General features: G+C 42.2%; 1 protein-coding gene across 3 annotated transcripts in view; it reads right to left on the bottom strand.

The window, feature by feature from the left end:
• The window catches only part of KIFAP3 (kinesin associated protein 3), a 32,963-nt gene that overhangs the window by 8,851 nt on the left and 804 nt on the right, over positions 1–23,308 (bottom strand). For all 3 annotated transcript variants that reach the window (XM_085882231.1, XM_085882229.1, XM_085882230.1), the window contains exons 3-16: positions 22,222–22,376; positions 21,796–21,851; positions 21,206–21,347; positions 21,000–21,099; positions 20,587–20,711; positions 19,004–19,102; positions 18,689–18,867; positions 15,077–15,239; positions 3,780–3,877; positions 3,367–3,475; positions 3,128–3,240; positions 2,090–2,264; positions 1,871–1,996; positions 1,206–1,304 (exon numbers count right to left, since the gene is read on the bottom strand). In XM_085882231.1, the coding sequence (XP_085738357.1) occupies positions 1,206–1,304; positions 1,871–1,996; positions 2,090–2,264; positions 3,128–3,240; positions 3,367–3,475; positions 3,780–3,877; positions 15,077–15,239; positions 18,689–18,867; positions 19,004–19,102; positions 20,587–20,711; positions 21,000–21,099; positions 21,206–21,347; positions 21,796–21,851; positions 22,222–22,376 (1,739 nt within the window). The remainder of the gene's footprint in view (positions 1–1,205; positions 1,305–1,870; positions 1,997–2,089; positions 2,265–3,127; positions 3,241–3,366; positions 3,476–3,779; positions 3,878–15,076; positions 15,240–18,688; positions 18,868–19,003; positions 19,103–20,586; positions 20,712–20,999; positions 21,100–21,205; positions 21,348–21,795; positions 21,852–22,221; positions 22,377–23,308) is intronic.

Raw genomic sequence — 23,308 nt, 5'->3', positions numbered from 1 at the left:
CTGGCTGTCAGTCAGAGGTCAACAGACGTGTAGGTCAGGCCTGGGGAGTCATGGATTCACTGGATCATGGGGTGTGGCACTGCTGGTACCTGTGCGGGAGGATGAAAGTCCGAGTCTTCAGGTCCTTGGTGTTTCCAGTCTTGCTCTATGGATGCGAGACTTCCACTCTGACCAGGGATCTAAGACGGGGACTTAATTCCTTTGGTGCCAGGTCTCTTCGGAGAATACTTGGCTATCGCTGGTCGGACATTGTGTCCAATGAGCGGTTGCTCAGAGAGACTCAAATGAGATTTGTTTCCTGCATAGTCCATGAGCGTCAGCTGTGGCTGTATGGACATGTGGCTCATTTTCCTGACACTGATCCTGCTCACCAGATTCTCTCAGCGAGGGAGTCTCATGAGTGGATTAGGCCAACAGGCAGATCACGTGCCTGGTGGTTGCAGCAGGTTGATCGGCATCTCAAGGAGGTGGGGAGGGGCCAGGCATCTGCCTCGGGGATGGCCAGACGGAGGCCCTTGGAGTACCGGCAGAAAGTGGACGCAGCAACACGCAACTCTGGTGCATGCTCCCATACCTAACGTGACCTGCCGTTGGCTAGATGTCCTTTGGGGGGGATGGACCATTCTTAATACACAAAGGAAACTGTTGAGCAAGAGAAACCTGGCAGTGTTGCAGTTCTTGACACACTCAAACCAGTGTGCCTGGCACCGACTACCATACCCCACTCAAAGGCCCTTAAATCTTTTCTCTTGCCCATTCACCCTCTGAACGGCACACATACACAATACATATCGCAATCGTCTTACGGCTTTAAAATCGTTATTTAACCTGTCTCCTCCCCTTCATCTACACTGATTGAAGTGGATTTAACAGGTGCAATAAATAAATGATTGTAGTTTTCACCTGATCAGTCAATTTCATGGAAAGAAAAGGTGTTCCTAATGTTTTGTACAATGAGTGTACATTAACATGCCAAAAGCAACACTCCTGCTCAGGGGTTATGCACATGCTCCCCAAACATTCTGGGGATTATGTCATTTTGAAAGTCCCGTATTTGTGTTTAATATTGTCATCAAAATTGTCCCACACCCATTTTGGAACTCAGTGACATTGTTCCACACTCATTCTGGAGGTCAATACGACATAATTGTATCATTATGAGGTGCTCATGCTGTTATTGATGCAAGAATACATGGAAAGGATACGAGTGTCTTTAATCAGAACATCACGGGTTGCCTGATGAAAGATCATCTGGTAGAACACATAAATTATCTGGCAAACGATCTCATCATCTTCTTGCTTGGCTGTGTCAGGGTGGGGAGGAGATTGTGGAAAACATGGCAGGAATATTGCATCATTAGATAAGTAATGAAAAAACAAGGACATGCAAAACAGCTCATTTGTTAGCCTCTGGGTTCAATCCCCAAAGATGTAATCTATATCAAAAATACTGTTCTGGATTCGAGGAAACACGTGAAGCTGCATTTGAGGAAAATGCCATAATATTGAAAAGGTTCATTAAGTAAGCAAGCAACTCCATCTACACTCGTTTGCAGACAAATTTTATGCAGTCTCTCTCACAAAGGGAAGCTTTTTGGTGGAAGCGATCATGTTCACACCAAATAAATATCCACGCATCGCGTTTGTCGAGATCCTTTTTTAGTTTTTTTAATGGGGCTCCCTTTCACAAAGCCAAATGTCACACTAGATCACAACAGAATACATTAAAATAAATCTGTTCAATGATTTGCTTGTAATATTTTGTTTCTTTTTACGTACTCTGCTCACCAAGGACAACACATTACATCACATCCACCCTTTGTTTTACCTATACTGAAATACAATGTCAAGCTCTGGCTCAATACAGTACCATTAAGAAGATTGATGAGTAGGGGAACGATGCCTGCTCGTGCTAAGAGGGTAGCACAAGCATCATCTGTGGCAAGGGTTCCCGTCAGGATAACTACCTCCAACACCAAGTCATCCTCATTTTTTCCTACAACACCATAAGGAACACAATCAATTGATGCAGAGGAGAGTGTACCACCTCAAATGCAACAAGACACAAGGCTGAATAGGATGTATGTACCAATGGAGCTGAGCCCGAGCCTCTCCTGCACAAACTCCAGGAGGTTGTATTCAGTTGCCAGCAGCTCAAAGTCTAAATCAGGAATGGTTAGGTTTGCCAGTGTGCCCACACACTCCAGCAGGAAATCTTCGTTCCCAGATGACTTGACTTGAGCTGCTAAATCTCCCACAAAGTCCTAAAAAAACACACACACACACACACACACACACACACACACACACACACACACACACACACACACACACACACACACACACACACACACACACACACACACTTTACACCCAAGCAGTGGAATGCAAGCATAATGACCCCTTAAGGTCATGCAAACATCTCATCTATTCATTCAAGCATAGACCGCCTTTCAAATAACCATGGTACCCTGTTCATTAAGAGTGAATCAAGTAACAAACTACAACCTGTTCATACTACGAGTCAGTTTTAAATCAAAGGAACAGCACAAGTAGTCAGTCAATTCACCCTCCAAGGAGGAAGTGAACTTATCAAAGGTTCTGGGTATCCTATTTTCAATGTCCACAAAAGCTGTACTGTCAATATAATTTAACAAATTTTTGCGATTTCAGTCCTTCTTTCCCTGACCCAGCAAAGATTTTGTGCTTGCAAGACGGTCTAAGAGGTAGCATACTCGCCTCCAAGCTGTCCAATCCGGGTTCACATTCCGTCCCAACTACAAATTCTCAACCTGGTGTTTCGCAGGCAGGGTGAGGCAAAGAGCGCGCTGTCCATCGGATGGATGTTAAACTAGGCACCCTGTCTGCATCAGTTGGTGGACATTAAAGATTCCATGGTGTCGTTTGTGAAGAGTATGCAAGTTATCTCCGGCACCCTGAACAAATTCCAAATTCTTACTCGAACCTACATGGGGGGCACTGCATCAACGGCACAGATGCCAGAAGGAGAAGGAGAAGAACCTTTTTTAATCCTTTACAAAGGCATCTCAAATTGTCCCCACTGTGCTTTGTCTGGGTGTGCAATCTTAGAATGTGTGCGCAAGTTCTCTTCCACTCACAAACCCACCAGGAAAAGCTGCTTTGTTGGGCCATCATGTGCAGAGATGTTACGAATCATCTTCATCAGCAAAGGGTCCTTGAACCTCAAAGCTCTTTTCATCAACATCTTTAACTTGGTACCTGCATACCCACAGCACATTAAATTCAGACGCATCAAGACTAAGTGGCCAAGACATTAACAAGGTGGAATGAATCCATTGGTATTTCATGCAAGGAGACCAATCATTGATCTGTGAGAACACTCACCCTCACAGATGACCTGAGCATTTCGTTTATTCGCCGCAATGTTTATGCAAAGTGTAATGACTCTCAAGTCCACTTTCTCCTCCAACGTCTCAAACATGATCTTCATGAGCTACGGGAAAGTTTAATATTTAATTAAAGCATCATTTCATGGTTCTCAATGACAAAACTGGAATGCCCAAATAAAATATGAATTTAATAAACATTTGCGGTGCAACACTTGAGTTTCTAACTCGCCATTTCAGGGTGATAAACTCATTGAACAGAAAACACCTGTGTACCCATGACATCACAATGCTCCAGCAATATAGCCAGTAGCAAAAGGATATCTGTTTTGACTAAGGGCCTTGATTATTTAAGCCAAAGTCCCTGGATCCATTCCTCCACACCCAGGTGAATAGGATTCATAAACATGCCTGTGGGATGCAGTTGGTAAAGGCAAATAATGGTTTTGTCTGGTCGTCCATGCTGAGATGGTACAACAAGCACAACACAACGAGTCGATGTACATGACCTGAAACAAACACACAGGTACAGAAAAATACTTGTCCATCTCTGGCCCAACATTGGACAACTCAACTGGAGGTTAAGGGGGCTGTTCACTACTCATTCAAAATTCAGCATTTTCTTTGTCATATAATGTGTATGTAACATGTGCCGTTCGTTATCTCCATATGCGGGCCTCAGAAGGTGGAACGGAGTCTTTCCAAGTCTCAAAATATCCAACTCCATTTTGGTAAGGAGAGGGAGCTGGTGGTGGGGGGTGTCACGACTCATGGACCAAGCTGTGGGGTTTTGCTCTAAGTTTTGTTCCGAGGGCTCTTTTCAGGATCGTCACCAAGCTCTGGACAACTTCTATCTGCAGTTTGTTTGTATTAATATTCCCAGGGATGGTTTTTAAGATCTCTGTAAGGTTCTTCTTCATCATTCTCATTGCTCCAATAATCACCGATACTATTCCGGCGCTCTTCCGATTCCAGGATCTTTTCACTTCATTTTTGAGGTCTTGGTATTTGGTAATTTTCTTTATTTCTGCATTGTTTGGGGCAAAATTGTTGGGAACTGATACCTCGATTAGCAATCCATCCATCCATCCATTTGGACCATACTCTGTGCAGAGCGTTGGTGCTGCCTAAGCAGTCTCCTTGGCTATTGGGCACAATCCTGGACGGGTCGCCACTCCAACACAGGAGAAGGAGAAGAAGAAGAAGAACCTATATTTTAACATTCCTATTTTGAAATAAGAATTACATATTTAGACTCATCTCATTACATATGTAAACTATTTGTATGATGCTTCAACACCAAAAATGGTCAATTAGCAATGCCGCCCCCCCCCCCTTTTTAATACCTAAGTACTATATCTGGTCATAATGCTTTGTTTTTCTATGTTCACACTCCATGGGATTATCAGGTCAAATATGAGCGTTACTTCCTTGTTCTCAATTATTGCTTTTGGTTCATGTTTCGATGAGTTTTCTGGTACTGGGATGTTAAAGTGTTTGCAGATGTGTCAGTGGATTACTCGACAAACCCTGTTGTGCCTTTGTGTGTACAGCTGTTCTGACATTAGTTTTTTTTTTACAACACAATAGGAGGTAGCTCATGCTTTACGTTTCAACATTGCAAAATCTACACTTGTCTGATTGACTCAGTCCTGCCTGTATTCTTAAAGCCATCCATGTGGTGTCTCTGGTCTTGGGCATTCATAATGATTTGTTCTCCATCCCAGTTTAGCTGACCTCTTCTTAGCCATTCCAAAGAGCCTTCTTTGTCTATGTCTAAACTGTCCAACTTTAAATATACACATATACATATACCTCTTCCTGATCTTTTATTGTTGTCCCAGTTGTCAGTGTATATTTGTTGATATTTTGCTTTATATTTTTGTTTCATTTTTTTGCCAACATTGGGGCTGTATTCGTTGCTGTGTCAGTTTCATGCAAGATATCTTCCATTTGCACCTGTCTGGGAAAAAAAAAATTGCTCGGTGGGTTGGGGATACCTTCTCTGGCTTGCTGTCTTTGTGTGAGCATACAAATTGGATTCTGATGTCTGGAATTTTTCACGTATTCAGCCAGTCCGACAATTGTCATTCTGTGCACTTGGTTGAGTTCCATCTGGTCACTACCTATTTCTCTTCTCAGCAGGTACATTCTCAGGATACACTGATTTTTGGAGAACATTTTATGGATGGTGAGGAGTTTCCTTGTTGTGATATCTAGTTTATTGATTTCCGTTTGTGGCCCGTTTATTATCCTGCAGTTGTATTGGAATACTGTTATTTCTAGTTGGTCGATGGCTTTGATTTTGTTGATCGGGGTGAGATATGTTTTCAGGATCGGCCACATTCTAAGAAAATATTCTTTGGCAATTGTTTTACGCATTTGTTTGTGATATTTTGTGGCCCTTTTCTATTCCGAGGTATTTGTACGATGCTTTGTTGTCTTGATCCTGTATCATTATATCTCGGTCAATTTTTATGTTGTCCATTTTTGTTGATTTACCTTGTACAATTGTGGACTTGGCACACTTATCAAGGCCAAATCCATTTGAAGGTCATCAGAGTACCCTTTTACTAATTTCAATTGTTCTACCAATTTTTCATTGTTTGGTGCAAAGAGTTTTATATCATCCGTGTACAGTATCACCTTTCCTATGTCTGGCAATTCTCTTATTGGACAGTTGGGTGTATCCATGTCCTTGCCCATGAATGAGGTTGCGAGTTGGTCCAGGGCCAAGCAAAACAGGAGGGGTGAAAGGCCATCACCCTGGAAAATCCCACGATGTAGCTTCACTCCTGGTATTTTGATCTTTCCTTCCGAGTGCTGTCATATCAATGTGGTGTTCCATTGCTTTCTTAATCCAGTATAATTATTTGGGAGTTGATTTTGTCCAATTGTATGCATTATATCATCCATGAATGTGGAGCACTATCAAAAGCTTTTTTTTGTTGTTTATCCAGGCTGTGGACAATTTGGTTATTCTCATTTTATAGTTTTCAAGTATGGCCTTGTTTAGTAGTAAGTGGTCTATTGTTCCATAGCATCCTCTTTTACATCCTTTCTGTTCTGTCACTAGGCCTCCTTTTGTTAAGTGGTAGTGCATCATTTCTGAGATGATTCCTATCAGAAATTTGGATGCAAGTAGACATGTCATTGGTCTATACTTATAAGATAGTTGGGTTTCTTAAGATTTCGGGATGAGGAATGTGTTACCTCCTGAGCCATTCATCCATTACATGCTACCCTTGGACAAGTTTGTTGAATGCTCGAGTGGAGTGATTGTGGAAAGCAACTATTGGAATTTACAAGTCGTCGTCCCCCCCCCTTTATTTTGATAGATGATTAATGCATTTTTTCCAACATTTTGAAGAGAGTTAACGGCCTTATTTAATTATATCCTTCATCAGGCGCATCATCGGCCACCACCTTGCTCTCCCTTGCTGGTGTCTTAATTCGTCATTTTGTTCGGCCTGCTCAACAATGCCTTGAGTTGGAACAGGCCGCAATTGTTTATTAACGATAAAGTGTTCAAAATGTTTTTTTCCCCCACTTTCCTCACTCATATAATCGAATGCTTCATCTACATACATCGCTTTTGTAAGTGCTGTAATTTTCAAATTAGGAGCTTGGAGAAATTTCATGCATTATATGATGTGATTTTCCACGATAGTATATAATCGAAATATAAGTTAAGTTTGGAGGATCAGATCACATGGACTAAACAACTTGAAATCTGGAGTGAAATCTGAAAATGTTAAGAAACTGGTGATGCTTAGTTTTTTTGCAGGTATGTGCCATTACCAATTGGCTTGCTATCGCTTGCCAAGCCAGCCATTCCTTATAAACCATATCTTCATTAGAGTGCTTAAGCCACTTGCTGAGCGCCCTACAGTTTATAGAGGTACAGTTCGTGTCCCAATCGGGATGTACAGTCAGCAGTTGCTAAAAGGTAGAGGTACGTAGACAGTTCATAAACCATAACGTTTTCTCTATGTTAACTCCCCTCCCATATATACATCTCCCCATTTCCAGACGTGTTTGGACGGTGATCATGTCGGGACATTGTTTGCCTCCAGACCTGTCGGGACATTGTTTGCCTCCAGACCTGTCCGGGCGGCGTTTATAGTATGACCGGTAGAAAATGGGATTCTTTGCACTTGGTTCACCATTTGCACCAGTTTTCCTCTTGGGGATTGTGGTTAAAAAAACTAAGGGCAATAATAACCAAAAAAAGGAATTGATTACAATTACACTGAACGTAGTGTTGACACGGAGATAGGTACAGTACTGTATGCACTGTGTGTCTCAGTTATCAACTGCACCGCAGCAGCCCACTGATTTACAATTAAATGTGTAAAGTCAAATTATATGTGTAGGGTCAAAACTGTTAACAATCACTTATTCTCTCAATTGTTTTATGCTTAAACGTCAATATTAACGGTGCACAAGAAACAACAAAAGGCTTGTAGTGGGAGATGAACTCGGCTCAAAATTAAACTTCACGATAACTAAATCGGTACATAAGAGGTTGCCTGCGATTGGTCAAAACCTGCGATATTTAATGGTTTACTGTATTTGTACATGATATGGTGGGCATGGACATGAGGGCATGTCAGTATACTTCAACCACGGATTATGAGGACATCAGCAGGTAATGGACAAATCATTGTGAGATTTGAACATGGGATCCCAGCATCACAAGCTATGTGCTCCGATGGAAACGCTGAACATCGAACGCAAACAGTTATGTATGTAGAATGATTTCTTTGTGAACCATTAGTTTGTAAATGAATCAATTTAGTATTTTTGGAAATGCTCAGGTATCACGTGATCAATGATGTCATCAAATGTTAAAAATCAGAACAAAATCATCTGCAAGTTTGCATTGGTAAGCTATTTTGAAATAAGAATTATATATTTCGACTCACTTCATGCAACAAGCTTTCACTTGATATACAGTACAGTTTTATTAGATTTGCTGACATCAGCATTTTTGTGTGATGTCATAACAATTTCAGAAAAAGGGTTTTTTGACACTGAACCATTGTTTTTTTGCTAACAAAAAAAGAAAGAAAAAAGTGACAACCATTTACACACAAAATGAGGATTAAAAATAAAGTTTTAACAGCTAGCAATTTGGTATTTCTAAATACCTTAAATTCAAAATGGTTGCAAAATTTCAAGATGACAGCTGTCTATTACTAAAATGAGTTGAAAATAGAGTTCAGTCTTTTCTCAAAAAATTGGCAAATCCAGCTTTATATCGATTACTACTAAAGCAACAAATGTTTTTCTCAATGACTTCTGCAGAATTCAGTTCAAGGAAGATAGCCAAGATCAGAAAAATTGCCCTTTTCTTCCTCAGAAGTCAAGAAATCCTGCTCGGGTTCTGAGCTTGAAAACTTATCACCTTATATATTTGGCTGATCTTCCAAGTCCACTGAATAATTTAATTGCACTGTAGGTGGCTTTCCACGTTTTTGGAGCACATGGTCCCGATTATTTCGCTGGAGGAACATCATTATTGTTGTCACTTATCTCAGCTTCTACGTCAGCTTCATCATTGTATACTTTTTTGACCTAACAAGAGGTGATGGAAGCTGGTTTCCGATGAACCATTTGGGTGTCAAATGCTTAAGTTTGTCACTATAATTACGAATGTACACATGTGGATCTGGTTTTCTGATATTCTCATCCAAACAGCGTAACCAAATGCAGCACTGTAAATGAGCATGCTCAAGTTCTTCACATGTGGACTTCGAATCAGCAGGAAGTGCTGCTGAAGATTTTGTTTTCAAACTTTGATATTGGCAAATTCTTCTTTCAACATGGCTTTCATTCGATTTTCCACTGTACATTACTATTTGAACAAATGTTTGTGCATCAGCCAAAACTCCTTCGGAAAGAGTTTCAAGAACACCAACGTTTTGTATCAGTTCACATTGTTCTTGGTTCTTGACTAACTTTTGAAATATTGCATTTATATGCAGTTGTAGCACAGCCTGTAATGGCATGGATTTGTGGTAGAACACTGCAAACTTTTTCACCAAATTTTTCTTCAACCTTTTGAACCTGAACAAATTTATTGTTGTCAATACATATTTACCAGTAGCACATATGTTTACACTTATGCATGGTATAAACAAGAAGTACAAACACATCAATATATTTGTCAACAACTATTGGTGTGTCTCTTGAGTTGGCATGTAAAATCATTCTGTTTTACGCCTCTTTGTGGTTGCACCTTGGCACGACTTCAACCTTGCTTTTCAATATTTCCCATGCTTCCGCCTAAGTTATGATCATTAGTATTGTCAGGCGTTTGCACCCATCTGCACTTTGAAAGAATGCTACAGCCAATCTTATTAGATTATCTGTTTTTAGCACTGTGGAAAAATTCTTGCCAATTCTTTGCTTGAGGCATCTTTTGCTCGACACACTCTAAATGCACTCTTTGTGACGTCTTCCCTCTTTTCTCTCTCATGCTGATTTTGGTGCTGCTTTCAAGATATTGGTTGTTGACAATTTCCAGTTTAACTGCCTTTGCGTATTCTAGCACACTCAAACTAATTTTTGTATGTTTCTTTCAGCTTGATGATACAAAATAGGGCCATTCCATCAACATTCCACCGAGCGTTCACGGGTGGCATTTCTCCAACCAACAGATTAATTAATCATAAAATTGTGAAGAATAGCTTTATCTGTCTGTCGAAGAGCACCATCAGGAGTGGCAAGACTGAGAGGTATGGTTGTGATCGGAAAAGCAAATGCTTCTTGAAGAGTTGCAGCTTTGCCAACAAGCAGCCCAAATGCTCGACGGTCTTCTTTTAAGATCGAAATGCTTTAGGTGTTTTCTTAGCCTTCGCAATGCCTGTATGTAACTTCAATTTCTTTTGAGCTGAAAAGAAGCACTCATTCCTACCATCGACAAGACGATTCTTCACAAAATCTTTGTACCATTCATTTCCATCTTCAGAGGTGTTGAGAACATCAATAAGAACTTTTCTGTCCACCTCTGTTCCTGTGCATACAACCTTAGCTGGACTATGTGAAAATTGATTCATCTTAGAGGAGTGAAGCTTTTCTTTGAGTGCATTCACATTCCTGTTGTGCTTGCTTTTTCCAGAATCTGTCAGTTCTTTATGAGTTGTTGATGTTTTAATTCTTAAGTTATCCCTCAATGCTGTGCGCAGTTTGGTGTGAATGTGCATGGTACTCGTAACATCAACATAGTCATGTTCAGGCCGATTAATACCGACCTGGATGGATAGCCAAACCAAACAGTTATCACTTGGAGGCACAGCCGAGATCCTTTAAGATTATGGTGCGCACGGGATGGGGAGCAACGAGGGCATTTACCAGAACGGAAACACACGGGTTTATTCTCGAACCCACAATGAAAAGATGAACACAAATTGAACAAATGATGGTTTAATTAACATAAAATCAACGAATTATAATGAAAATAAATCAAAGGGCGATAATGAAAAATCAAGTAAAACTAAATCCTAATTTGAGGTCTCCACTCAGTCACAAACACAGACAAGGGGAAAGATTAAAAAAAAATTTAAACCCTCCCTTTATGCTGGCACTCAGCTTTGTGTGCAGAGACGACCTTTTGGAGCCTCACAGTCGTCGAGCCCCAAAACTACTGGGTGGGAAACGCACCCAAAAAATGATGTGGAATCGCTCCCCGCATGGGAAACTCACCAGATGGCCCGAGGACGCTCTCCATGGCCACATAAGGGAAACAATTCATACGTGCCAGCAATCCCCAACACCAACAGCCCACCAGCCATCGTCAAAGCTCCTCCTTACGATCAAAATTTCTGACACCACTCCTCTCTCAGCACAAGTCCTGCTCACAGCAAATGGCGCGGCCTTCCTCTTCAATCCTCCAACAAGGGATACTGCCGAGTTCAACCTGAGAGACGCGCTCCTCTTCTTCTAAAGCACACAAACTTCACGACCCAGCCGGACAGTCAATGGCTAGCGTCTTGCTCCAACACACGAGCAAATTCACACAAAATGAACAACAAGAATCGCGCAGCCTTCTTAACCGTGCCGAGGAGAGCAAGCGAGACCCTCTGTGTTCCAACCGGTCTCTACGCCATCATTCTCCCACTGACATCACACCGACCAATCATCATCCTCAGGGGCATGGCCTGCTGGTTATTATTCCTCGGAGGCAGGGTTTTAGTCTGCTGGTTATTGTTCTTGTAAAAACGTGGTTCTATATTTCCGGCTTTGTAAATGCAAAAACGTAGGAGAAGGTCACAAGGAGCAATCACATACTGGGAGAAACTAGTCGCAAACCCTACCGAGTCAACACAGCACCACCCCCCCCCCCCACCCTTTCCCCGTGTAGTGACACGTAAACAACCTAAGCTCACAGTTTTCCCTACTTAAATTATATTGAGATGTCTCCTACTCGTCCTCGGACCATGCTATACTATCCAATCCTATCTTCACCATGAGATTCCTCCATCTACCCCTACAAACATAATTTGTTGCTCTAGCTGGAGCGAAAGGGGCCAGCTCTTCCCTTTGTTTCTCGGTTGAATCATTCGGTCACCAAATAGCCATGAACTGTCACAAACTTATCACTTAAAATGAAAATTTGCAACCATTTTGAATACAAGGCAATTGGAAATAGCAAATTATGAGCTGACAAAACTTTTTAATCATTTTTTTTGTGTGAAAATGGTTGTCACTTTTTTTTTTAAGCAAAAAACACACAAACAATAGTTCTTCTTCTTCCTCTTTCGGCTTGCTCCCGTTAGGGGTCGCCACAGCGGATCAACCGTCTTCATTTCGCTCTATCCTCTACATCTTCCATCGACACTCCAACCACCCGCATGTCCGCCCTCACCGTATCCATGAACCTCTTCTTTGGCCTTCCTCTTCTCCTCCTGCCTGGCGGCTCCATCTTCAACATCCTTCTCCCGATATACTCTGCTTCCCTCCTGTGCACATGCCCAAACCATCTCAATCTCGCCTCTCTCACTTTGTCTCCAAACCGTCCTACCTGCGCTGTCCCTCTAATATACTCATTTCTTATCCTATCCATCCTCGTCACTCCCAACGAGAATCGCAGCATCTTTAACTCTGCCACCTCCAGCTCCGCTTCCTGTCTTTTTGTTAGCGCCACCGCCTCCAAACCATACAACAAAGCTGGTCTCACTACAGTCTTATATACTTTCCCCTTCACTCTTGCAGCTACCCTTCTGTCACAAATCACTCCTGCAACTCTTCTCCACCCACTCCATCCTGCCTGCACTCTCTTTTTCACTTCTCTCCCACACTCTCCGTTACTTTGGACAGTTGATCCCAAGTATTTAAACCAATCCACCTTCCCCACCTCAACTCCTTGCAACCGCACCATACCACCACCCTCCCTCTCATTTACGCACATGTACTCCATCTTACTCCTACTGACTATCATTCCCCTTCTCTCCAGTGCGTACCTCCACCTCTTGAGGCTCACCTCAGCCTGCTCCCTACTCTCCCTACAGATCATGATGTCATCCGCGAACATCATAGTCCATGGGGACTCCAGTCTGATCTCGTCCGTCAACCTGTCCATCACCATTGCAAACAGGAAAGGGCTCAGAGTTGATCCTTGGTGCAATCCCACTTTTACCTTAAACCGGTCCGTCATTCCTACCGCACACCTCACCGCTGTCACACTGTCCTCATACATATCCTGCACGATCCTCACATACTTCTCCACCACTCCCGACTTCCTCATACAATGCCACAACTCCTCTCTTGGCACCCTATCATAAGCTTTCTCTAAATCCACAAACACACAATGTAACTCCTTCTGGCCTTCCCCATACTTCTCCATCAACATTCTCAAAGCAAACATTGCATCAGTGGTGCTCTTTCCTGGCATAAACCCATATTGCTGCTCACAGATCGTCACCTCTCCTCTCAACCTAGCTTCCACTACTCTTTCCCACAACTTCATGGTGTGGCTTAACAACTTTATCCCTCTGTAATTTCCACAGCTCTGCACATCACCCTTATTCTTGAAAATCGGAACCAGTACACTTAATCTCCACTCCTCCGGCATCCTCTCACTTTCCAAGACTTTATTAAACAATCTGGTTAACAACCCCACTGCCATCTCTCCAAAGCACTTCCATGCCTCCACTGTTATACCATCTGGGCCAACCGCCTTTCCACTTTGCATCTTCTTCATAGCAGTCCTCACTTCATCCTTACTGATCCACCCCACTTCCAGATTCACTATCTCCACCTCTTCCAACCTTCTCTCTCTCTCTCTCTCATTTTCTTCATTCATCAGCTCCTCAAAGTACTCCATCCACCTTCTCAACACACTCTCCTCGCTCGTCAGCACATTCCCATTTGCGTCCTTTATCACCCTAACCTGCAGCACATCCTTCCCAGCTCGGTCCCTCTGTCTTGCCAATCGGTATAAATCCTTTTCCCCTTCTTTTGTATCCAACTTCTCATACAGCTCGTCATATGCCTTTTCCTTGGCCTTTGCCACCTCTCTTTTTGCCTTTCGCCACCACTCCTTGTACTCCTGCCTACTTTCTTCATCTCTCTGACTATCCCACTTCTTTTTCGCCAACCCCTTCTTCCTTATACTTTCCTGTACTTCCTCATTCCACCACCAAGTCTCCTTATCTTCCTTCCTCTGTCCAGATGTCACACCAAGTACCTTCCTAGCTATCTCCCTCACAACTTCTGCTGGCGTTGCCCAATCATCCCACCCATCTTTACCACCATCCAACGCCTGTCTCACCTCCTCCCTAAATTTCACGCAACAGTCTTCCTCCTTCAGCTTCCACCATCTGGTCCTTGGTTCAGCCCTCACTCTCTTCCTCAACCTCACCTCTAAAGTCATCCTACAGACCACCAATTGATGCTGTCGAGCTACTCTCTCCCCTGCCACCACCTTACAGTCACTAATCTCTTTCAGGTTGCATCTCCTGCTTAAGATGTAATCCACCTGTGTGCACTTTCCTCCACACTTGTATGTCACCCTGTGTTCCTCCTTCTTCTTGAAATACGTATTTACCACTGCCATTTCCATTCTTTTTGCAAACTCCACCACATTTCTCTTGTTGTTCACAAACAATAGTTCAGAGTCAAAAAACCCTTTTTTCTGAAATCCGCAGTTGTGATGACGTCATCACAAAAAATGCTGATGCCAGCAAATCTCCGAAAACTGTATATCAAATGAAAGCCTGTTGCAAAGTGAATCTAAATGTGTCATTAAAATTTCAAAATAGCTTACCAATGCAACGTTATTGATGATTTTGTTCTGACTTTTAACATTTGATGAAGTCATTAATCACGTGATACCTGAGCATTTCCAAAAAACGTCACGTGACGGATTTTGAAAGTTTGAATGCTTCCCTCCTGAAATCTGTTGAGAAACCAAACGTTAGGCTATACGTCATATTGTCAGGCTATATGCCCTGCCTATAAAGTCTGGATGATGTAAAGAGAACAATGATACATCCCCTTCATTCCAGATTATACGAGGGTGAAAATGTAGCTCGTAATAAAGGGTGAAAATACAGCTAAATTTATAATATTATAAAAAGGTACTTATTTAAATTAAAAATAAATAACGTTTTAAATATGGGTTATAGGATTAGTACAATTCTATAATCGGATGTTTGTCCATCAAGCCGAGAAGCCTCACAGTGTATTTACCTACAGCTCACCTACAAGGTCGCAGAGTTTGGGGAGGAGGGCTGCCTGAACCATCCTCGCACGAAGCTTAACGTCAAATGAGAGATTGAGCAGCAAACGCAGCGTGAGGTTGAGTAGATCTTCATGGTCACAAGGTAACAAATGCACCAACTTTTCCACCAGGCCCATCTCAGCCTGACGAAGGGAGAGGATGGGATCTGGACTAGGTTATGCTCTAGCATGAACCCTTCCATTCCCAAAGTCAACTGGACTCAATTGCTCATTCATTTCACAATTCAACCAAATGGCGACATGCACACATCACCTGCATAGCATAACAGTTATACGAGTACTGTTAATAAATCAACAGACAAGTCAATAAGATGTATTAAGAGTCTTCAGTACAAATGTTATTATATTTCCTGTTGTGCTTCTATGGAAACAGTTTGACAGGTATTACAATTAGAATTTAATGCCAAAAACAAAATATCTCACACAGACAAAATAAGCCAAATGTGAATTACTGAACAATAAAGATAACCTTCATACTGTTTGTCGTTGGTGCTTTACCAGAAAGAACCAGACTGTCAATCAATGAAAATTTCCATATTCCTCATTTAGCTCACCACTGATGGTTTCCCCAAAGTTCTTGATATTATTTACTTTACACAGATATTGAGAATCATATAGTAGACCAGCCAAAAATCGAAAAGTCCCCTAGAATCGAAAAGTCCCCTAGAATTTTTTTTGTGGCATCGCTTGTTAATAGCAGGCATCTATGTTGGTTCATTCCACTGTAGCAAGGTAAAAATAATGTGGGTGGATGCCATCGCCAAATTTCAATGTCAAGGTCATATTGAAGGTCACCAAGGTCATTGCCAGTCAATTTGGGGGTTTTGCCTATTTTGATGAAACCGGTGCCTATTTTATTGAACATATAAATAAAACCAAAGCTTGTATATTGTAGCAAGTGTATGTTTGCATAGTAAATGGTTAAACTGAAAATATACCTTAATTTATAGAGTTTTCAGAGAATGAAAGGCAAACATTGCCATTTTTCTGTTATATTCTAATGGGTATTTTACCATGTCCAATGTCGCTTTGTTCTCAGTACTACCAGAACTTGCACACCATTAACATGTTGTTATTTTCTTTCCAGTTGGAGATAGGCAGGCTTCCTGCCAAATATGTACAAGATGTAGTGTATATAGTAGTGTGCTAGATGTTCTTGTTGATCATTGTTACTAGGTTATAACCACTGTGTACACTGTATTTTAAGATCGCTAGAAACTTCCACAGTTTGAAAGCAGTAGTATAGTAGCCAGCCATGGACCCTGTATCAACTATCAAGCGTAAAAGAGAGAGCAAAGACACAGACAAGCTCTCATGCCTTTTTTGTCAGAGCAGTTCAGGTGACTTCCGCACAACATCCACAGAAGTAAAAAACAGAACAAGGACAGTCGCTGATCAGAGGCGAAAACTGGGTGACACCACCAATGTAGACATCCTTGAGAGACTTGAGGTACTTTCAGAGGAAGAATTCTATGCAATAGAACACAGGTGGCACAAAAGCTGCTACTCCACATTCACCTCTGAAAACAAGCTAAGCAGACTAAAGAAACAGCGTCAGTCATAAGTACAGCGAGCATCCCATCATGGTCTTGATCCATGCTCCAGCACTACTTCAGTACCCACCCGATGAAGCACCCAACGAGCAATTAATTGGTCCCTATGCATGTTTTGCCAAGAAGAGGGCAAAAGAAAAGTTCACAGGGTGGAAACTCTGGAGAAGTCTGCAGAATTGATTGAGCGTTCCAAACTTCACCCGGTGATGAGTTCAAGATTGTCAGCAATTTCATCGCCTCAGATGAGAACAAGGCAGATCTTGCAAGGTTCCTTTCTGAGATGATCATACAGAAGGGCGAAGATCTCCCCGAAAGATGTGAAGTGGTAACAGGAGGTGGATTCTCCAATGCTACCGATGCCAGGTCAACAAGAAGGGAAACAGTCAGACTTCATGGCAACCACGAAGAGGCTGATACAAGGCTGATACTCCATTCATGTGAGGCAGTCAGTGAAGGATATGAAAGGTTGGTGGTCATGTGCAGTGACAAAGATGTTTTTCTGCTTCTCCTACACTTCATGCCAACCAGAGCAGCTCAAGTATGGATGGTTTCTGGAACAAAGAAGCGGAAGTGCTACCCAATACATGCCGTATCAGATAAACTGCCACAACCTGTAAGGGAAAACTTGCTGAGTTTCCATGCACTAACAGGTTGTGACAACCTCAGCCTTCAGTGGCCATGGGAAGAAGAAGTGCTGGAAAAAACTTTCCAGAGTCAGCCACTCCTAATCAGTGGAATTGGTCGCGATGGAGAACTCGCCCAAGTTGAGCAGTTTGTATGTCATCTGTATGGCGTTCCTGCACAGCCAAGTGTGGATCAAGCCAGATCCCATGTGTTTGGTAAAGCCAAGAAGGGCCTTGATTTGTTGCTTCCGACCAGAGATGCCCTGGATCTGCACGGTAAACGTGCCAATTACCAGGCAAAGATCTGGTTGCAAGTAGATCGAGAATGCATCAGGATACCATCCCCTGTGGACACCACTGCCTGGTACCTATCTGGACAAGACTGCCCCCAATTCCAGATGCCTGCCTTCAGCTGATGACCTGTAGGTGCAAATCCAAATACCAAACAGCTCGGTGCACTTGCTTTAAAAAAAAGAACTGAAGTGCACTTCTGCATGTGGCTGTGATGCGGTAGAATGTTGTATCCCAGCTGGGCAATAGATTTTCTATAAAACATGCACATCGTACATTTTAGCCACATTGAAATTGTTGTTGAACTAATCTGCAGTAACCTAAGACATAACATTTCAATTTCTCAGTTTGGTTCACTGCCAGTGAGAAACTTGATTACCATAATAGGTACACAGACTACTGCATTTTGAAACTGCAGTTTTACGTTACATTGTGTTGTGCATTTGTGTAAATTCAAAAGTTTACATGATGTTTTTGTTGTCTGTGTATGAAAACATGAAACAGAAGAATGCATAAAGATATTGGCACCAAAAATGTTTTAATTCTGCCAAAATAAAGGAAAATTACCATTTTGTTATTTTTTGCCTTTTTTACATTTATGACCTTCAAAATGACCTAAAAATTGAGAATCCAGGGTGGCATCCACCCACACCTTTTTATTTATCCTATGACTCCTTGATCTGGCATGGATGCCTGCTATTAACACGTTATGCCCCAAAAAGTGTAATATTCCATGTTGGCTGGCCTACTAATACATGGAAGAGCATAACAACAAATGGGAAATTAAGGATGGACAAATAAAATGGAACACTAAATATGGATGCTCCATGACATGGAGAGGAAGTTCAGAAGGGTAAGGGTCTCAGCAGGTGCAGTAAACCTAAAATTTGATTGTTATTCAGTTGCTGTTATACTATATACGGACAAACAAACAAGCAAACAAAAAAAAAAAGAGTAAAAACTGAGTACTCCCTTCCTTCGGCACCCGACGATGATGTCATGCATCGCCTAGATATGGAATTGGGAAGGGGCAGTGTACAATAACACGTTTACAACGGGTCCAACAGAACACTGCAAATTTGACCTCTCACATCACGAGCCTCACCATGTCATTCTTGTTTTCCATGAAAATGCTCAGCTTCTTGAGGAAAGACACGACCAGGACGAGCAGCTCCGGGTTGTCTCTGTCCATTGTGCGAACCAATAGGTGCACAACATTCTTGTTCCGCATCTTCAGTTCTGTGCGAGTGTCCTCGGCCAGGTTTAGCAGCAAGTAAAATCCCACTGCTCGGCACACATGCATGGTAAAACAATGTCACAACACACTTTAAACACACAATCCCTCCCATGCTTGGTATTGGTCTTTAACATGCCTCCTCAAATTCCATCACACATGACAAACGACACAAACGTAACCCACCTCTTAGCAACTGCTCCTGCTTCGTGACGAGGCCCTGATACTTTTTCACATTCTTTTCATAATCTTTCCTTAACCCTTCGATTTCTGGTTCTTCTTCTGGTGAAAAGTGGTCAAGGTCCTGACACGCAACTAACTGAGGCCTTACATTTGAAAAAGAACAGCAGCAAGTACTGGTACATTCAAAATACACTGCCCCATGCCAATTAAACAAAAAAAACAATCCTCCAGCATGCGACATCGCTGCCTTGCAGCACAAAAAGTCGGAATTGGTGTACAATAATTATTGAACGATTAATTGCATAATTAAAATAAATAAATAATAATCATAAAATAATTAATTTCTTCATCAATTGGCTGATAGCATAGCAAAACCACCACCGTTTCATCTGAATCTGTAACTTATTAAAAACTAGCATAACCCGTGCTCTGCGCGACATGTTGGGGTGGGTGTGTTTGAGAAAGGAACTGATGCAGAGTATCAGTAGTAATTTTACTTTAATGCAGTAAGTGGAATACGATTTCACTGTTTCAGAACCATTTTATTTACTTTTTTTGTACCATGCACCTCATATGGTCTTTGAGATAATGTAAGCCGAATATCACGTTACTCGAGCACAGAACAAAGTCAAAGATAGGGCGACACGAAACTACAAACTCGGAAATAATATATAAGATTAATTGAAAAATTAAATAATTAATTGATCAGAAAATCAAAAATACCCTTTTATAGACAAATCACAATGTCGTGTCCAAATATCAGCTTCCGAGCTCAAAAGGTGCTCGAGATATTGCCCAGATGAAAATAATAATAAATCGATAATAATTAAGTAATTAAATCAATTAATAGATCAATCAAAAAAAAAAATTAAAAAAAATTTTTGCCAAAAGAACATCTTCACTTTTGTCCCCAAATTTCAGCTTCCGAGCTCAAAGGATGGCTGAGATATCTCCCGGAAAACAAGAAAGAAAATAATTCATCGATTAATCATTAAATCAAAAATACTCTATAGCCAAATCACTTGGTCATTGTCATGTCCAAATATCAGCTTCCTAGCTCAAAAGGTGCCCAAGATATTGCCAGGATGAGAAATAAAATAAGTAAATTGATAATAATGAAGTAATTAATTGATTAATTCATTAATCAACAAATCAAAAATTACTCTTTATAGCCAAATTACTTGGTCACTGCCAAGCCCAAATATCATCTTAGCTCAAAAGATGCCTGAGATATTGCCAGGATGAGAAATAAAAGAAATAAGTAATTAATCAATGAATGAAAAAAAATATAAAAATAGTGTTTTTGCCAAAGCACATCTTCACTTTTGTCCCCAAATTTCAGCTTCATAGCTTAAACTTAAAGGATGGCTGAGATATTGCTTGGACAAACAAACAAGAAAATAAGAAAGAAAACAAGCGGAGTGAAAACTGAGTACTCGCTTCCTTCGCCGCCCGGCGATGACATCATGCATCGCCTGGATATGGTATTGAGAAGGAGCGATGTACAATAATGCAGCCATTGGTAGATCTTGAAGAACATACCACACAACTACCTACTGCCAGTACTAGACCAAAACAGAGGATATCAGCCTTGCGCTTCTTGTTCAGCTCCTCACTCCATGAGTCATAGCGCTTGAGTTCATGTTCGATGATGCTCATGCATAGGGCACCAATCTTGTAATGGGTCACAAGACCGTGGAACTGAGAAAAGCTGTTAAAGGACAATCAGAGAGACCAATGATCATTTTACCCTCACATTATCAGCTTTCACAGAGCAGCAGCTGCAAGGGCCATAATGGGTTAATCAACGCAACACTGCAATTAATGCAAAGCTCCACCATTAACCTTGCCATTCAAGAAGATAAAGTTTCTGAAACGAGATATCTTGCTGATTGTGGACCGTAGCACAACGGAATTATATGAGCACCTACTTCAAACCAACAGTACATTATGATGAAATAATGCAAATAGCAGGTGTAATTTTACACGTCAGTTTCACCTGGAGAAACAGAAGAAGATGTAGATTATATTGGTGGTCAAGTCTAAACTCTTCTTGCAATCCTCCCGAAGCACACGCGCCAGAGCCCCCAGTGCCGTTTCTGTGTAGCAGTGAGGAACCTGCGCTCTGGTTGTCGTTCAATCTTTCAATCCCTATAGCCAATCAGGAAGGCCACTGTGTAAGGTAAGTTGTGAATATGTACAAACCATTTTGCAGGAGTTCCTCCAAGTTGTCCGGGTTCCTCGCCAGCTGAAGGATGAGGGCAGAGCCTCTAACTTTCTCCGGAATGTCCTCGTACAGAAGCTCCACATACTCCTCGAGGTCATTCAAGTTGGCTACCTCATCAATCTGTGAAAAGTACACTTCCCTCATCAAAAACAAGTATAAATCACACAAACTCATAAACTGTCATCAAGAGAACTGCAAAAGATAAAACAAACTAACTGTACAGTTAGTGTCTGTCACCCTGACAGGATGGTGCAGATGTAGTGCACTTACTTTTCAGAGGTCCAAAGTGGGTTAGCTTCCTGACCAATCTCTAAACTTAAATTGTTCCTTTGCAGGCAGGGTGCTGCATCAATGAGTACAGTAAGCTAAGCTGACGACCGTCTGCTGACATGGTGGATGTTAACCAGACTGTGTTTTGATGATGAGTTTTCCAAATTCCAAAATGAATGGCCTAATCTACAGGGGGCACTGCATCAGCAGCACGTCTGCGTTCCCTCACAATAACGCATGTAATCAGTAAGCACATGCTGCTTCCTTAAGAAAAAAGAGTGATGGAGATACAACACACCTCAAGACCCTCACAAGCTTGAGGGACCTTTGGCTTCATTGGAATTTTTTCTTTTTCTGAAAGGGGAAAAAACAGATCAAAACACAATGATGACAAACTCGAAGATTTTGCAGTAACGTGCGGGTATGTGCACGACGTGTCGATGATAATCTCTTGTCATAACGCAGGTACAATGCAGGTACAGGTAAGAAAGGTTCCACAAAGATAAGCAAAAATAAATAAAAGGACAGCAAATAAGGAAACGATTTTTGTGAATTGCCCTAAGTTGTCGTCGATTTATGATGTGCTTAACTTGGTACATCCAAAATTATTCACAAACAACACAAAACAATCGACTTGCGAAAGCAACTGCATGGCGTGTGGGGGGGGGGGAGGGGGAGGAGGGTTGATAAATCATTGAGAATTTCCAGGTGAGGTCTTTCTCACCTTTGGTCGTGGGTACCTCTCGACGGTTCTGCAAATAGTATAGCAGCTGCTCAACCTCGGCGAGCTTTGTGGGAGGAATGAGTCGACATTCCTCAACCACTTTGACAGCGAGGGATTCCACATCGGTGTTTGCATTCAGGCTCTTGAGCCGAATCCTTGGGGAACATGGGATGTACGAGGGGTTTCGGGGATGATGATGATTTTTAACATACATCCAAACTTTCCTTTGTGTGGGCACAAGATTAATACATAATAAAAACAATCCTGCAACATGTGTCTGTGTGTGCGTGTCAGTGTGTGTGTGTGTGTGTGTGTGTGTGTGTGTGTGTGTGTGTGTGTGTGTGTGTGCGCGTCAGTGTGTGTGTGTGTGTGTGTGTGTGTGTGTGTGTGTGTGTGTGTGTGTGTGTGTGTGTGTGTGTGTGTGTGTGTGTGTGTGTGTGTGTGTGTGTGCGCGCGCGCGTCAGTGTGTGTGTGTGCGTCAGTGTGTGTGTGTGCGCGTCAGTGTGTGTGTGTGCGCATCAGTGTGTGTGTATCAGTGTGTGTGTGTGAGTGTGTGTGTGTGTGTGTGTGTCAGTGTGTGTGTGTGTGTGTGTGTGTGTGTGTCAGTGTGTGAGCGTGTGTGTGCGTGTCAGTGTGTGAGCGTGTCAGTGTGTGTGTGTGCGCGTGTCAGTGTGTGTGCGCGTGTCAGTGTGTGTGTGTGCGCGTGTCAGTGTGTGTGTGTGCGCGTGTCAGTGTGTGTGTGTGCGCGTGTCAGTGTGTGTGTGTGCGCGTCAGTGTGTGTGTGTGCGCGTCAGTGTGTGTGTGTGCGCGTCAGTGTGTGTGTGTGCGCGTCAGTGTGTGTGTGTGCGCGTCAGTGTGTGTGTATGCGTCAGTGTGTGTGTGCGCGTCAGTGTGTGTGTGTGTGCGTGTCAGTGTGTGTGTGTGTGTGCGCGTCAGTGTGTGTGTGTGTGCGCGTCAGTGTGTGTGTGTGTGCGCGTCAGTGTGTGTGTGTGTGCGCGTCAGTGTGTGTGTGTGTGTGTGTGTGTGTGTGTGTGTGTGTGTGTGTGTGTGTGTGTGTGTGTGTGTGTGCGCGTCAGTGTGTGTGTGT

Source organism: Eptatretus burgeri, chromosome 5 (assembly GCF_056783735.1).
Source record: "Eptatretus burgeri isolate ZD-2024b chromosome 5, Ebu_testis_v1, whole genome shotgun sequence".
In the NCBI taxonomy this organism is placed as follows: Eukaryota; Metazoa; Chordata; class Myxini; order Myxiniformes; family Myxinidae; genus Eptatretus; species Eptatretus burgeri.
Note: the sequence above shows the minus strand (reverse complement) of the source record. Positions and strands in the feature narration are given on the sequence as shown.